This window comes from Gavia stellata, chromosome 3 (genome assembly GCF_030936135.1).
Source record: "Gavia stellata isolate bGavSte3 chromosome 3, bGavSte3.hap2, whole genome shotgun sequence".
NCBI lineage: Eukaryota > Metazoa > Chordata > Aves > Gaviiformes > Gaviidae > Gavia > Gavia stellata.
This window is the reverse complement of record NC_082596.1, coordinates 77610091-77626036: the sequence shown is the minus strand read 5'-3', so window position 1 is coordinate 77626036 and position 15946 is coordinate 77610091. Positions and strand designations below refer to the sequence as shown.

General features: G+C 37.9%; 1 protein-coding gene across 1 annotated transcript in view; it reads left to right on the top strand.

The window, feature by feature from the left end:
• The window catches only part of ABCA13 (ATP binding cassette subfamily A member 13), a 203041-nt gene that overhangs the window by 162498 nt on the left and 24597 nt on the right, over positions 1 to 15946 (top strand). Inside the window, exon 49 of the mRNA XM_059815467.1 lies at positions 11566 to 11716. Within this exon, the coding sequence (XP_059671450.1) occupies positions 11566 to 11716 (151 nt within the window). The remainder of the gene's footprint in view (positions 1 to 11565; positions 11717 to 15946) is intronic.

Genomic DNA, 15946 nt, shown 5'->3' with positions numbered 1-15946 from the left:
GATTTAACTTCAAAATGTAAGTGGTTTCAGTCGTTGCAAAATTCAGTTTTCTGGAAAGTTTACACTTCTTTTGAAATGGACACCATCACCACTACCAAACATGATTTTACTTAAGTGTGTTTTGTTTGATTTTTTTCATTATCTTTCATAACAACTTTTTTTTCAAGAGATTCAGTGTAAAAATAATTTGATAACAAAGAACTCCTAAAATGACCGTCAAACAATTGTTAATCATGAAGAAGGAATGCCTAAAGAGATTTTGGAAAAATTATTCTTAATAGAATAAGAAGTGATATAAGTGAGGCTTTACAGTGGTTATAGAGACTTTTAGACGGTTGTTCTCATTTAGAATTTCCCAGAACAGAAGACAAAAAGCAACAACATTAAGCAACAACAACAGAAGTGATTTAAAATTAGGTAAAAATTAACATTTGGTGTTCTTTGCAACTGGTGGAATGCTTTATACCAGGGTATCATGGAGGTCAGAAGTTTAGCATGAGTCTCAAGATGATTTCAGATGTACAGAAATAAAATAATGTGTAATAATATCTGATAAGATATTGCCCTCAAGGCAGTATTTAAGCTGCCAGGTTTTGTTTAGATTTTGAGGGCTATTTTTCTATAGATTTTAATGGGACTTGCCTTTGGTCCCACCTGTGCATTCATGGCTTGCATATGGTTTTCCCTGTACAATGTGGTACCAGATCTATGTTTGGGCAAATGATTTGATCCGGTGTGATAATTCCAAAATTTTAATATCCACTTGAAAGCAAATATAAATTTATAAGAATATGTTTCTTCATCATCTGTATTGACACTTACACGATGTTTATTGACTATATGATTTATTTTATCAGAACCCTTAAAGATAACTTTTCAAAAAATCACAAAACAATTTAACATTGCCTGTATTCCTTTTATTAAACATGTTGGTAGGTACCTGTGTCTAAACAGATAAAAATTCTTCTGAGGTCAACTTTAGTATGCTACTGGCATTTAACAATAGGTTAAACGTTCTCCCTGCACATCATGTGTGCAACTTTCATTTCCCCCACTGTGCTTATAAAGCTAACATGAAAGCATAGTTTAAGATGCAATGTTATTTAGCATATACTAAAATACAGGTAATGAAATTTGACACATTTAGGAGGCTTGAGAGGAAGCATTAGACATTTGCATTTAAGTGTCTAAAATGCCCTCCACAATATTAATTATCACTCTGTATTATGGTAGTGTCAATCCAGGTTATCGATTTTTATGTGTTTGAAGTGAACTTAAAACCCATATTCCTAAATTTTCAAAACTTATCCTTTGAAAAGGCAACCTCAAGCAAGAGCTGCAGTTACACAGTAGCTAAACTTGGGGAAACAAACAACTTTGAGGCTGGGAGAAGAGATTTACATCATTCCTGAATTTGTTCCTCACTTCATATTTTGGCAACTGCTGTTAAGCAGATCATGGTGCACTGTGTTGCTGTACTACTGAAAATCACTAGGGGGCAAAGTCGTTGACTATTCCATAGGTAAGATTATAACCACAACAGGTCTGGAGAACCCTTCCTCAACAGCTGAAGAATGACTAAAATTACTCATCCAAAGCAGAATAACTTTTTCTGAATAGAATTGATTTATGAGTTTAAGTCAAAAAAAGATGAAGATTGTGATCTATGAACCAGTTAAGTTGGTATTTTCTGTAGGCTAGTTAGGAGATACAAAGATGAAGCAGGAGACCTGCATGGTTGATCAAGGAGCTTCTGAAAAAGCTCAAATGGAAGAAGGAAGTTTACAGTATTTGGAAGAAGGGACTGACCACTTGGGAAGATTACAAGAATGCTGTCAGAGTATGCAGGGATGAAACGAGGAAAGCCAAACCTCCTTGGAATTAAACCTGGCAAGGGATGTCAAGGTCAACAGGAAGGGTTTCTTCAAGTACATCGGAGGCAAAAGGAAAACTAGAGAAAATGTGGGCCCACTGTTGAATGAGACAGGTGCCATGGTGACAGATGATACAGAGAAGGCGGAGTTACTGAATGCCTTCTTTGCTTCAGTCTTTACTGCTCCAGACAGCCCTCAGGAGTCCCAGACTTTGGGGGTAACAGAGAAAGTCTGGAAGAAGGAATACTTTCCCTTTGTTGAGGAGGATCAAGTTAGAGACCAATTAAGTAAACTGGACATCCACAAGTTCATGGGTCCTGATGGGATGCACCCATGAGTGCTGAGGGAGCTGGCAGAAGTCATTGCTAGGCCACTGTCCATCATCTTTGAAAGGTCTTGGAGAACAGGCAAAGTGCCTGAGGACTGGAGGAAAGCCAGTGTCACACCAGTCTTCAAAAAGGGCAAAAAGGAAGACCCAGGAAACTACAGGCCAGTCAGCCTCACCTCCATCCCTGCAAAGATGATGGAATAGCTTGTTCTGGATGTCTTCTCAAAGCATCTGGAGGAAAAGAAGGTTATCAGAAGTAGTCAACATGGATTCACCAAGGGGAAGTCATGTCTGACCGATCTGATAGCCTTCTACGATGACATGACTGGATGGATAGATGAGGGGAGGGCAGTGGATGTTGTCTACCTCGACCTTCAACACCATCTCCCACATCATCCTCATAGGCAAGCTTAGGAAGTGTGGGCTAGATGAATGGACAGTGGGGTGGATTGAAAACTGGCTGATAGATAGAGCTCAGAGGGCTGTGATTAGTGGCACAGAGTCTAGTTGGAGGTCTGTAGTAAGTGGTGTTCCCCAGGGGTCAGTACTGGGTCCAGTCCTGTTCAATATATTCATCAATGACCTGGATGAAGGGATAGAGTGTGCCCTCAGCAAGTTTGCTGATGACACAAAACCGGGACGAGTGGCTGACACACCAGAAGGCTGCGCTGCCATTCAGTGTGACCTGGACAGGCTGGAGAGTTGGGCAGAGAGGAACCTTATGAAATTCAACAAAGGCAAGTGTAGGGTACTGCACCTGGGGCGGAATAACCCCATGCATCAGTACAGGTGAGGGGCTGACCTGCTGGAGAGCAGCTCTGTGGAAAGGGACCTGGGGGTCCTGGTGGACAACAGGATGACCATGAGTCACCAATGTGCCCTTGGGGCCAAGAAGACCAGTGGCATCCTGGGGTGCATCAAGAAGAGTGTGGCTAGCAGGGCGAGGGAGGTTATCCTCCCCCTCTACTCTGCCCTGGTGAGGCCGCATCTGGAGTACTGTGTCCAGGTCTGGGCTCCCCGGTTCAAGAATAACAGGGAACTGCTGGAGAGGGTACAGCAAAGGGCTACAAAGATGATAAGGGGACTGGAACATCTTTCTTATGCAGAAAGGCTGAGGGACTTGGGTCTTTTTAGTCTGGAGAAGACTTAGGGGGGATCTTATTAATGCTTATAGATACTGAAGGGGTGGGTGCCAGGAGGATGGGGCCAGTCTTTTTTCAGTGGTGCCCAGAGACAGGACAAGAGGTAACGGGCACAAACTTGGTCACAGGAAGTTCCATCTAAACATGAGGACGAACTTCTTTGCTTTGAGGGTGGCAGAGCACAGGAACAAGCTGCCCAGAGAGGTTGTGGAGTCTCCTTCTCTGGAGATATTCAAGACTAGCCTGGATGCATTCCTGTGCAATCTGTGCTAGGTGAACCTGCTCTGGCAGGGGGGTCAGACTAGATGATCTCCAGAGGTCCCTTCCAACCCCTATCATTCTGTGATTCTGTGACTGTGATAAAATTTTATGTTATGCTAATTTGATTCAGATCCAGGTGTAGCCATTTCCTTTCTGAGCAGCAATCATGTTTATCCCCAGGACAAGAACTGGGGAAACTATCAAGTTCCCAAACAGTGAAATAAAAAAAATTAAAATGTAAAAATATTTTTTGTAACAGTTAGTTTATTTGCGAGTATCCAGAACACCTTCCAGTTCCAGGTGTCTCTAAACTGTCTTTGTTAGTTACAACTTCAGTGAACAGCTATTAAAAGATAAATGAGTGTGTCTGAGTTCCAGATCTTTAGCTACCACCTTTAAGTCAGTATTTAGAGGCAAAAACAACAAGGAACTTCAGAGTGATGGAAATGTTTCTGTTCTTTTTATTTGCTACGCTATGCAATATGCTCTGTAAGGAATATGTGCACTCCGCATCAGAAAGACAATTGCAGATTTCAGAAATCTTTCCTCTCTAAATGTAGATTTATTTGCTGCTGATAAATTAGTGTCTATGTCTTAAAACAAAACAAAACCAAACCCCACAAACAACAAAAAACCCCTCACCCCTGTATATAATACATGGAGAACATAGCTCTATCTGATTTGGGTATCTGGTACCCAGGGACTTTTAGGTGGATTGATTTGTATTTACACCTGAAATAAATGGAGGAAGGGGGATATCATAGTAAGAAGTATTCTCCTTTTCTTACTCCTGTAGTGTACTCAAAAGCCTGGTATTCCTGGCATAAAGGAAGAGAGGAAAGTCAGCTGAAGAAAGCAGTTGCGATCACGGCTGCAAACCATTTGCTGGTCAGCAGATCTAGACTTCTTTGTTTAAAATCTATGTCATGAAGCAGCTTCCATAGAGACATTACCTCTGATAACAATTCCTGATGAATAATTTGGGCAGCAGCTTAGATGTAGATCCCATCCCTGTTGGGTTTGACTGGAAAGAACACAACTTTTGTCCTCCGTGACTCTGAAAGGACAGGATACTATAATCTGACGGATCCTTCATGATGCATTCTTCATGATCAAATAATAAAATAAATATGCAAAGTTATTATTATAAATATTGGAGAACCTAACTGATGTAACTCCATGAAGAAAATCCTTATTTCATAACAGTTCCTGTTTTCTTGAATAACTATGCTTGAAGGTTCCTGTTTTAAAAAAAAAAGAAGACAAACCTCAAACAAAACCATATGTACATTTTTCTGATTGCTATTGCAATCATTTCACTGAATTTAAAATGAAGTCAGAAGCGTCTCTTGGAGGCAGGTGCACTGAAAACAGCCTTGAATTTTACAGGAGAGCTTTTGCACCTTTGAACTACGCGGAGGACTAAAAATGAGAGATGAGCTTTTTCAAAAGTGCGTGTTGAATTGCAAAGTAGAATTTTGGGAAGTTCAACCTAAAATTATCTTGGAGGTGCTTGGGGTTATATAGAAAGAGCCTCACACGTTGATAATCAAGTAGTATTCAGGGAACTCCTGATAGATTCTCAAAGAAATTAAGAAAAATGTATTTCTGAGTGGCAGCTGCCTTTTTAACAGGGCAGAATAGCATATGCACATCTTCAAGTACTTCTAAAAGATTTGTTGGCCTCCAGGTTGTTTCTTTGTTGAATGTTTAATACAACGAAAAAGGAGCTTACTCTTAAGAACCTGAGATAAAACTGTGTCTGTTTTCATAACAAAAGCTTAGTAAAACGCACAAAATCTAGATGTTATTAACAGTTTTCAGTATCACTGAGATTCTTAAGACCGGGTGTTATTAAGCAGGAGTGTTTATTAAATACTAGAGCCAACCTCATCTGTTCTGCAAATCAGGGTTTCCTGGCATTCTTCTTGATGGGGGCATTCTTTTGGAGAAGGGAAGGCTTCTGATGTGGTTTTACTAAGCTTTTCTCTGTTTGATACACTAGAAATTAAATACACATTTTAAATGCACTATGAGCCTAAACTTTGTACCTTACCATTTACATGGCATATGCACATTTATAGTATACAAGCTGAGCAGTCTACCAAAACCCTGCTTTTTTATTCTCATATCCTTCTGCAGAAAATGTTTTTAGGCAACTTCTAACCTTTGCAGTCCCATTCTGGGTGTAACTGTGGTGTGATAAAGATAGTCCAGTAAGAGAAATAATAGGAATTTATCACCAACCACAGCCAATCTTGTGAAGATAATAGCAAAATGCCATTCGCAGGGGATTTTGCCTTTTTTATTATTTTGTGTACCTCATTAACATTGTCATTATCAGTGACATATCTGTGCAAGTGAAACATAAAAATAATTATCATATGGAGAGTGTGTCTCCATATTAGGGATATTTGCAACCTCAATATTAAAGAGTGCTGAAGGCAGAAGCAGCATTGAAACAGTTACTTTGGAAGATTTGGAAATAAAATAGTGATACTGAAGTACCAGCAGTCCCTCTCGTAAAGGGCAGCAATATTAAAACCAAAAAGGAAATTTACTAGAAAGGAGAGTATTTTAATAAAATTTGATTGCCTGTATTTATAAAGTATGGTGCTATAAGACATTAGGACACTGTCTGGCTTTTGAACAACATCATACAAAGGAGTTGTCAAGCTTAAATATGTATAATAGTTAACTGCATGGTCTGCTTGACATTTAGAAGGTTTTTTTGTGTTCTCTGTAGCACAGCTGTTCCTCTTTAAGAATACAAATGGACTCAATTAGCTTATGCTTAGCTCTACTGCCATAACTACATTGCCACCAGTGTGTGAGCTGGCTAAATGAAAGCTAGTGTATAAAACTGTAAACATTTTTGTAGTTATTTTTTCTGTCAAATAGCTTGAAGAAGTAAGGTCTGTATTAAATATGTACTAAGAAAAGCTGACACTTAACAAAGTGGTAAAACAAAGGAGAACAAAGTGAGCCCTCATAGTATTTGAATCTCTGCTGCACTGATGTATCAGCAGATATTGTACATTTGTTCCACTTTTTCTTTTTTTTTTTTGGCATACGTTGACCATTCTTTGTTTTCTTCCCCTTTCCACATCTGTGTCTAAACCTTCTTCAGTGTGTCATAAAGCCTCCCTCAAGTGAGGAGGGCTAAACACAGCTTGGAAGACAAAGTGTCAAAATCCTTTTAAGTGTCATGTCAAGATCAATGTAAAATAACAAATATGTGATTAGTGGTTTGTTTGCCTTTTTGGTGCTATTTTGCAGTCTTTGCTGTTGTAGTTTGCTGAATAGAGCTGACTTTAAGTTCATACTTAAAGCAAAATCTTATTTGTAGTGTGGTGCATAGAGGAAAAAATAGATAAGCCGGGTGTCATCTTGTTCATAAGTTGCCCAACTGAGGCCTGAAGCATTTGGCAGTCTTCTTCACGTAATTAATTTATCTCCCATGAACTTTTATCTTCCTTCCACACAGAGAGATCCTCCATGACAGCAGCTCCCCATCCTATTTGAATTAAGTGTCAGTCATCTCCGCTGTTGGATTACAAAGTCATAGGACCAAAAAACTGCTTTCCAAAGAGGGGAAAGTAAAATATTTCTTTATATCTAGAACTTGGACTTTTTTGATAGTTATGATATTCAGCTGGATAAATAATTAAAAATGTAATTCAAATAGCTTTACTTGAAAGGCAGAATAAATTTACATCAATATAATGGCTGAAATAGCTGTTGTTACACTGTATATCAGTATTATTGGTTTAATTATAACTAAGTATAGTTACATTAATTATATTTTAAACTTTTTTTTTATAATGTTAATTGAGCATTAGCATGTACTGAATTGAATGTGCAGTTAAGAGTACAATGGAATGTCTAACTACTTTGGCAATTTGTAAATTTATATTTTATTTTGACTAATTAATGGAATTTATCTCTCTACAGAAGCCATTTTAAGTACCGTATATATCACTGCTTTTATTTTAACTGCATATAAAAGTGAAGCAAAGTGCACAGTGAAGTCCATAGTGAAACAATTTTTCCAAAACCAGCCATAAGGCTGATGTTGAGGGTACTAAGTTCTCTCTGGAACTTGAAACTGAGGTGTACCTTTGAACGTCAGCCCACAGCTACTTATAAGCTATGTTGCCGTCAACCACTGTAACAAATAAGAACCAAATCTAGTCTCTGTAATAACCAGCCTAGCCTTCTGGAAACTACAGGTCCAATTCAGGCAGGAGAAGGCAACAGGTTTTGTCCAAGATCATTCTTGCTTGTTTCAGTGTTTTGGTTTCTTTTCAGTGCCAGCAAAGTCTTTCTGACTGGAGTTCCTCATGCCACCCCAATGTGGCCTTCAGGGCTGGAGTCAGATTTCGGGCATTTTTTTCAATGCGCAAAAGAAATGGATTGATGTAAAAGGCCTTAAAATGATCAGTGGAGGAATAACTTTGAATCAAGTTTTTGGCAAGTTTCTTTCATCGATAGTACAAAACTCTGTAAGACAAGCACTCTAAACTTATGGAAGCCTCCTTGAGTCCTGGATTTTTTTCAGGATGATTTGCACCAAAGTATCATAACTCTCACTGCATAAATGGAGACCAAAGCACTTAGAAAAGGATGGAATACAATATTGTCTATGCTTCAAGTGCTAGACTCCGCTATTTTTCTTAAGGATGCCATACATTCTGTTGACCTTTTCTGAAAGTGTACTGGAAATGTAATTTTGCAACTTAAAATTTTGTTTAACATATAGACATGTTCTGTTGGTTTTGTCTGTTGCAGCTGTTCCACTTTAAAGGCAAAATTAAATAGTAAGTGGAAATACTGACTGAGCATAACAATATAGTCTAAAAATGAAGTCTTCACTAGGAAGGAGAAAACTTGTGTTCCATGTTAGTTCTATGTCTTAACTTGATCAAGATGTGTAACCAAAGTTACTAACAGAATTTAAAGATACAATTACTCAGTGTTTTTATAATGATACAGAAAGTCTTGTATCAGTGTAAAAGTCTGGTTTCCTGCCTATAGTTTTTAGATACTACACTCAAATTCATTGTGTCTTCTGTACTATGGACAAAAAGGCTGAGAGGCCTGTACTTAAATGTTCTTTCTCTCTTTATTTATAAAGCGAGCTCATTTTTTCTTCCTGTATGTTCTGTTGTTTATATGAATAGCCTAATGAGAAATGCTAGCGTGCTGATAATAAAAGAGCAGAAAATAAACATCTGTTTTTCTCTAGTTTGAGAAGAAAAAAAATCGGCATTTTTCTGCATGCTAATCTGTATTTCAGAAAATATTAAAAAAATATATTTCCAATTTGATTCTGATAACATCATATATGAAGATGTTTGTTAAGGAAGAAGAGGATTGTAATTAGTTTAAGGAATGGCATCAGAATTAAAAAAATAAGAGAAAAACATTTACAGTATATCATTTAGTGAAAAGGTTTTCTGGTATCATGCCATCACTACTTGAAACATTAATTTCATTTAGACCCATGAAAATGTAATCCGAGAGATTAACTGAATTTTAAGGAAAATCAGTTTCCAGAGATGAGGGCAGTTTTCTGTTGTAAGATATGTAACATAATTAAAAATTATGCTATGTTTTTCTTTCATCTATTCTTTCAGCATTCAGAAAAAGCTTAGGACCTGGCTAAACAAAACTGAAGGATGATTTCCAGCTTTTTAATTTGGAAATCTACTCAGTGATATTGCTGAGGGAAGAATACGCATTGCACTATACATACCAAAAAAGTCTCAGTAAAGGACCAGAATCTTCATATGGCTTTTCTTTTTTTCTTCTGGTCAGATTGTTTTCTGCTTTGACAGATACAGAAATGGAAAAAAAACCTAGGTCCATGAGTTCTTTAGTGAATACATTAGAATCTCTTTATTAATGGGAACTCTTTAAGTGTTCAAGGTCAGCACTAATGGATAAAGTTGCAAGATAAGGACCAAAATGGGTAAGAATATTAAATAATCTATTGTCACTGTACTCTTCCTTTATGAAAACTAAAGGTCAGTGGGTGGGATACTGTTCATCTAAGGCTGTGTGCTTTACGGGAGGCACAACACTAAAATAAGACCTGTACAATTAGCACTGGGGACACTGATGTGCTTTTATTTCCTGATGCAAACTGAGTAATTGTTATCTAATACAGTTCTAGCTAAAGAACATCAGATGTCTGTTATTTTTTGCAGCCATGCACACTTACTTTTTGTTCTTCATAGTATGGACCCATTCCAGACAAGATGTATCTATCCAGCTACACGGTTCATGCTGAGCAAATGTCCCTGAAATTACCCGAGTGTGATTTGTTCTCTTGTGACTGAACTTGGCATATTACCAAAAGCCCAGTCTCTTGTTTCTCCAAAGACAGCAGCTGCACCAAAAGGAAAACTTGGTAGTGTGCCTGAATCTTACTAGTAAAACAAACCTCAGACACATCTCTCTCTGTTAAGCAGAATCTAGATAGCATTTCACTGTGGATAGTGTTTCACTATGTTAGAGATCATTAAATAAGGAATCCACTGTTTCTGACAGGTTATGCAAAAAGATCCATATTAATCAATCCATATCTTATGGTAAAGATGACCTTAAAAAATAATTTAATTTGATTTAGGTATGGCTGGAAACTGAGCTGATAAAAGTTCTGAATATACTTCATTTAAAACAACCTGTAAGTGGATATAAATTAATGAGGAAGTACACTTCTGGTATGCTCTTTCCCCTATCACCCCTTTTCTTTTTTGCTAAGTCTAGAGAGATGTCTACAGGCAGTTAACTTCCTTGGCACCATCCAAACCTACAAAGATACTAAAATTTTATATCTTTGCCATTAAGAGAAAAGGACCGTTCTAATTAGTCCCCAGCAAGGTTTGTCATAATCATGGTAATTTATCTTTCGGTAGAATTAAAATATATTTTGATGCTGTGGTTCATTATGTAAAATGCAGAATTTGTGTTTTCTTTTTCTCCCCAGACTCCTGAATCTTGTTAACAGGAGATACATATTTATATTTTCACTAGTGCTGGTATTTGTAGATCCTGTATTTAATACATTTTCTTTGTGTCTAAATGATTAATCATATATTTAGTTCTCTTAACCAGAAACATAGAAAACCAGTAAGGGGAAAACCATTCAGAACCTTTTAAAAACTTTTTTTCTTTCAAAGCTCAGATTTTTTTATTATTAAGTATCTTAATTTTGACAGGTCTTTTCTCTACATGTAAATCAACATCATTGAACGTTGAATTAGATGTTGGAATAAATAGGATAGATTTAGTGTCATTATGGGTAATGAGACACCCTTGCAATCAAGCTTGCTTCTTAGCAATGAATGTAATTTCAAGTAATGCTGTACAGCTACAAAGTGATGGCCAAAGTCTCTTAAATCAGGATAATTTTATATTTTTTTTCTGTATTGTCTTTTAACATACTAGGCTTTAGTATTCTCTGTTTTGTTTTACTCTTGTTTAGAGAATGCGTGCATGTGTACGTGTGTGCACAGACACACAAAGAATACACAGCAACATTTCCCTCTCTCTCTCTCTCTCTCAACTACTGCTCCTTTAATATTGAATGTAATGCACTCAGTATGGTTTTGAAATACGTCTCCTTAGAGCAGGGTCTACCAAAACGATAAGGGAGGTAAACCTGGTAAGAATTAATTGTCATGGATGTGTCCTCCTCCTGTGTTGATCTGTTCACCTTGACACACACCCTGTTAGAATAGTGATGCATGGCTGGCAATGCTAATCTCAAAGGGACAAAAAGCATGCATTGCGTGTGGGTGGTACTATGGAAAGTGATCCTAGTGAAGAGATTCAAACTCATTTACCCATGGAGTTGAGGGTAAGTGCGTTTGTCTTGAAGACTCCAAGGGTGAAACCCAGGGCTGTGGGTTTTTAAAACAACATTCGAGTCTTTTGCTTTTTCTTTAAACAGGTCTGAAATGGATATACTGTCTGCTAGCTCTGAAGGCATTCTCATCGGCTATTGTCCGCAGCAAGATGCCCTGGATGAACTTTTAACGGGTTGGGAGCATCTTTATTATTACTGCACACTGCGTGGAATTCCAAAACAGGATCACCATAAGGTAACTATCCAGAACAGATTTGCAGGGAGACCTGAAGCCAGATTTGGCTGTGGAGTTTACAAAACAATTGTACTTCTTTTACATGAGAGAATATCTAAAATTTCTTAACAGCTTTAGTAATAAGATTTTTCATTACTACTACTTTATTTAAACAATATGGATTTTTTTCTCTCTGTTATGCCAGTTCAAAACACAATAATGTCACTGAGAATAGTAAAATAACACTAATGCAAATGAAATCTCAGGCACAAAAACTATAAAGGAAATTAAATTTATGAATGGTTCAACACCTTCATTATCACACTTAGAGAACTGGGAGGGAACACCACATTTTCTGAGTCATGCGCCTCCGAAAAACTCTTTTCTTCAGAAATGGGTATAAACTCTGAAGGAATTAAAAAATTTTTGAATGAATATATAAATAAACCAAACATCTGGGTGCTGAGATGGCAGCTGTCAGTACTCTGCTAGTAAATGTTCTAAACTGCACAAGATGGTGGCTGCATTCAAACCGCCTGCTGGGAGCAGTGCCTAAAATATTCCAGCTTTCCCCAGCAGCTAAGTACTATTCCAGAAAAAGGTATGATTCCTGAAATGGGACATCGAGTATTCAGAAATAACTGTCATCATGCCCCAATAATAGCATCAGGGCAGGCAATATTTTGAATTTTTCCTGTCTTAAGCTAATCATTTGCATGTTTATGGATGAGAGACTGCGGGAAATAAAAGATTCTTACAAGTCTTTGCCCATTCTCTTGGGCAGTATCCTGCCTGGCTGGACTCTTAACTGGCTGTTTTAGCAGTACATTTCTTGCAGGGTGCTTAGAAATCATCATACAGTCTTTTATTTAGTAGTTTGCTATTCATAACTCATTGGTGGTAGTTTTTGCTTCTGAGTATTAGCGGAGTACTGAACACTTGAATATGTTTCCCTTGATCTAAAGGAAATATATTAAGGGATAATTGTTATTGCACTAAACCCCTCAACTATAATTACCTGTTTTCTCCATGAACTGACAGCTCCTCTCTAACAGCTGGGCTAAAAGCCTATCATAACTAGCACCTATTATTGTGGCACTTTAATAGACACAAAAGTGGCAACAGATTCTGGCATCTCCTCTAGAGCTTTGTAGTCATTCAAAAGGATGCTGTTAAATATCCATATACCTTACATATGTTATTGAATGCTTTTGTTCCTAAGTGTAATTTAAAACAGGAATCAAAGTTTGATTTTTAATTATACAGCAGTGCCCTTAAAATGCTCTAAACATGGCTTTGAAGTTTTTCTGTCTTATCATTTCCATAAGAAAAGACAATATATTCTTGTAATACATATGTCCAAATGGTACACCGTGTACTATAAATGAAGCAGTTTTTAAGACACCCTATGAAGAATGGAAATTTCAGAAGCACCTGAATGACAGAAGTACATAGTTTTAATTAAATGTTGTGGGATTCGCTTAACTCGCATACTTTGGGTCACATACACACAGTGTTACTCTCAGCAAGCTCGTTGCAGAGCATAGTGTAAGCATGCTCCCCATTTGTGAGTGTGCTGAAGCACATAAACCTAGGCCGACAGTGATCCTCTGAGAGAGAAATGGAGTAGGAACAAGCCTATGATGTAGGTTAAGAAGGACTTCCCCACAGTTAAAATAATTGCCTCAGCCTTGTTGGAAGAGTTACTTCTGTAACTGACTTGAATTTGCCAAGACGGGTGTCTTTGAGTGAGAGCTGGGTAGGGCTTTCAGTGCTGTGCTAACTTTCTGACTCCTGGTGTCGCAGACTCTTAGCTATTGTTTTATTTTAGTACTCACAGGTGTGAGGAAAAGCTGTTCAGGTGGCACTGGCAGACACCTTCTTACTGGTAATTCCTCATCTGCAGACAACTGGAGACAGTAGCTTTGAGAAGTGTGAGCTGATCCATGCATTACAGTGGGCTCTTAATGCTTTAATCTTAGGCAGAGAAAGCCCTGTCAGCTCCAAGTAGTAGAGGAGAGTGTGTGTGTGTGTGCCTATGCACATGAATCCCGCTGCCACTGCTTGGTTTGTGACTCCTTCCAGTCATTTGGCCTCCCAAAAGTTTTGGAGGTTGACGAGCAGGATGAGGAGCTGTGTGGAAGCTTGAGAAAGGAGAGAGATCTGTGATGTGCTTAAGGACCTGGATTTCATAAGTAACTGTCCCGTGCAGCACTGAGCTTTTCTCAGGTGCCTGGGAAGTTTTCCAGATTGCAATGAGCAGGAAGATACCAACAGATTTCTATGCTGTGCCTGCAGGGTGTCTCTATGCATGTGCATGTATAAATGAACACTACTGCAAATGCTGTCTCCTGTCTGTATTTGGTGAGGAGCCACAAGGGTAACCTGGCTTCATATGCTTTTTCTGTAGATAATATAAGAATCGTGGTCTCTCTGAAATATCTGGCATTCATAAAACCCATTTCAAATGCAGAAGTGTTTATGAATAAATGGTGTACCTAAGAGCTTCCACTTTATGTTCAGATCCAGCTATTCTCTGGGCAGTTAGTACACAGCTACTCCGATGGCAGTTCTCAAAAGCATTTGGGGAACAGTACCTGAAATGGTGTGGTAATTCACGTACAGGTCCTGCTTCCAGTGGATCAAAATCAATTCTGTGTTATTTAGAGACAAGGTATGTTACTGTGGTGCACTGGGAGAAGATAAATGTTAATCTTCTGATTATCCTGGACCTTAGATGATATAGGTGTAGGCTTAGACTATTCTTTATAGGCAGCCTTCTGTGCCTTAGTTTCACATTTGGGATATAGAGACTGTTCTTCCTTTCAGTCGTCCTAATTTTTTGTCTGCATATATTGCAGAGCAGACTTTGCTGCCATATGCTTGCAATCAAGGCATCAAAGGGCTCCTGCAAATAATATTTAGCTACTCTGGTTTACCTTCATCAAAAACTGAAATGCAGCTATCTCAGAGGAAAACAAATGTTTTTGTCAGTGGGCCCTTCCGACTGTGTGACATTGCTGTCAAGCGTTGAACAGCTGCTGTGTTTCTACTCAGAAATGGCTGGTGCCTGGAGACAGTCTGCATTTTAGTTGCCTATAGAGAAAATAAGGCCTGGGAATACTTTGGAATAGCAGCTGTATGGAAACGTAAGCTGTTATTTTCTCATTCCCTCCTGCCTATGATATGGCACTCCATGCTTGCCTCTGAATGTTTACCAGTGAGTGTTTGTGCTAACATGCACACACACACATATATTCTAGACAGTACATGCTTCTGATGTGGAAATCAACATACATTCACTTTGGTTTTTAATAAATTGGCAAGCAGGCAGGTGACTTACAGGATGTGTTGCTGCTAAAGTAATCTTGAAGCACTAACTTCAAGGACCAAAACCTTTGCTAGACAGATTTATCAGCAGCAGGAGTTAAGTGCCTGACATAAAGTTGAGTGTACTTAATGTTCCAAAACAGTAATTAACTGAATGGGAAAGGAGGAGAAAAACGGGTCATTTGCTATCAATGTTAAGCTTCATGTAATGTGAAGTTTTACTTTACTTCCCAAATCTGCTCTGAAAGTTTCTTTTTGCTGCAAACTGGAAAAGTTGGAGTAGAGCTTTTGGGCTATTTAGGTAGATACTAATTTATGTAGTACGTTTAATTCTTATTTTTATTTCTTTAATATATCAAGTTTCAATATATCAATTTGTTCCAAAAGACAGCATACAGCTTGTTAAAAATATAAAATATTAACAGAACATTAAATGACATCTCTCATTTGCATCAAAACTTGTGTTGCAAATCTCAAAACAATCTTCATCAGGCCTTCAGAGGCAACTTCTTGGTATGTCAGTATGATTTCTCTTTACATTAACTTTCCAGGAAGATTTTTGCACTGACTCTGGAATCTCATTGACTTCCTTACATGTTATACCCTATAGCTGCTGGAAATGGAAATTTGTAAATTCATTTATTTTTTGCATGCCTGCTTTTTTTGGACCCCAAGCAGAATTAGTGTGTACAGTTTTATAAAATTCTGGGATAAAGAACTATTTTCCCGTAGAAGTTTGACCATGGGTATACGCTTTCCTAATGTAAGTAATCTAGCAATTCTGACTTTACGCTGAAGCAGAATGAATACTGTTTGGTGTGGAACTGATCAATGGTTGTTATTTAGGATGTTCAAACTACACTGCCTTCACTTACCCAGAACCTGACACTTCGAACAACTATTTTGGAAGTGTGTAGTTAT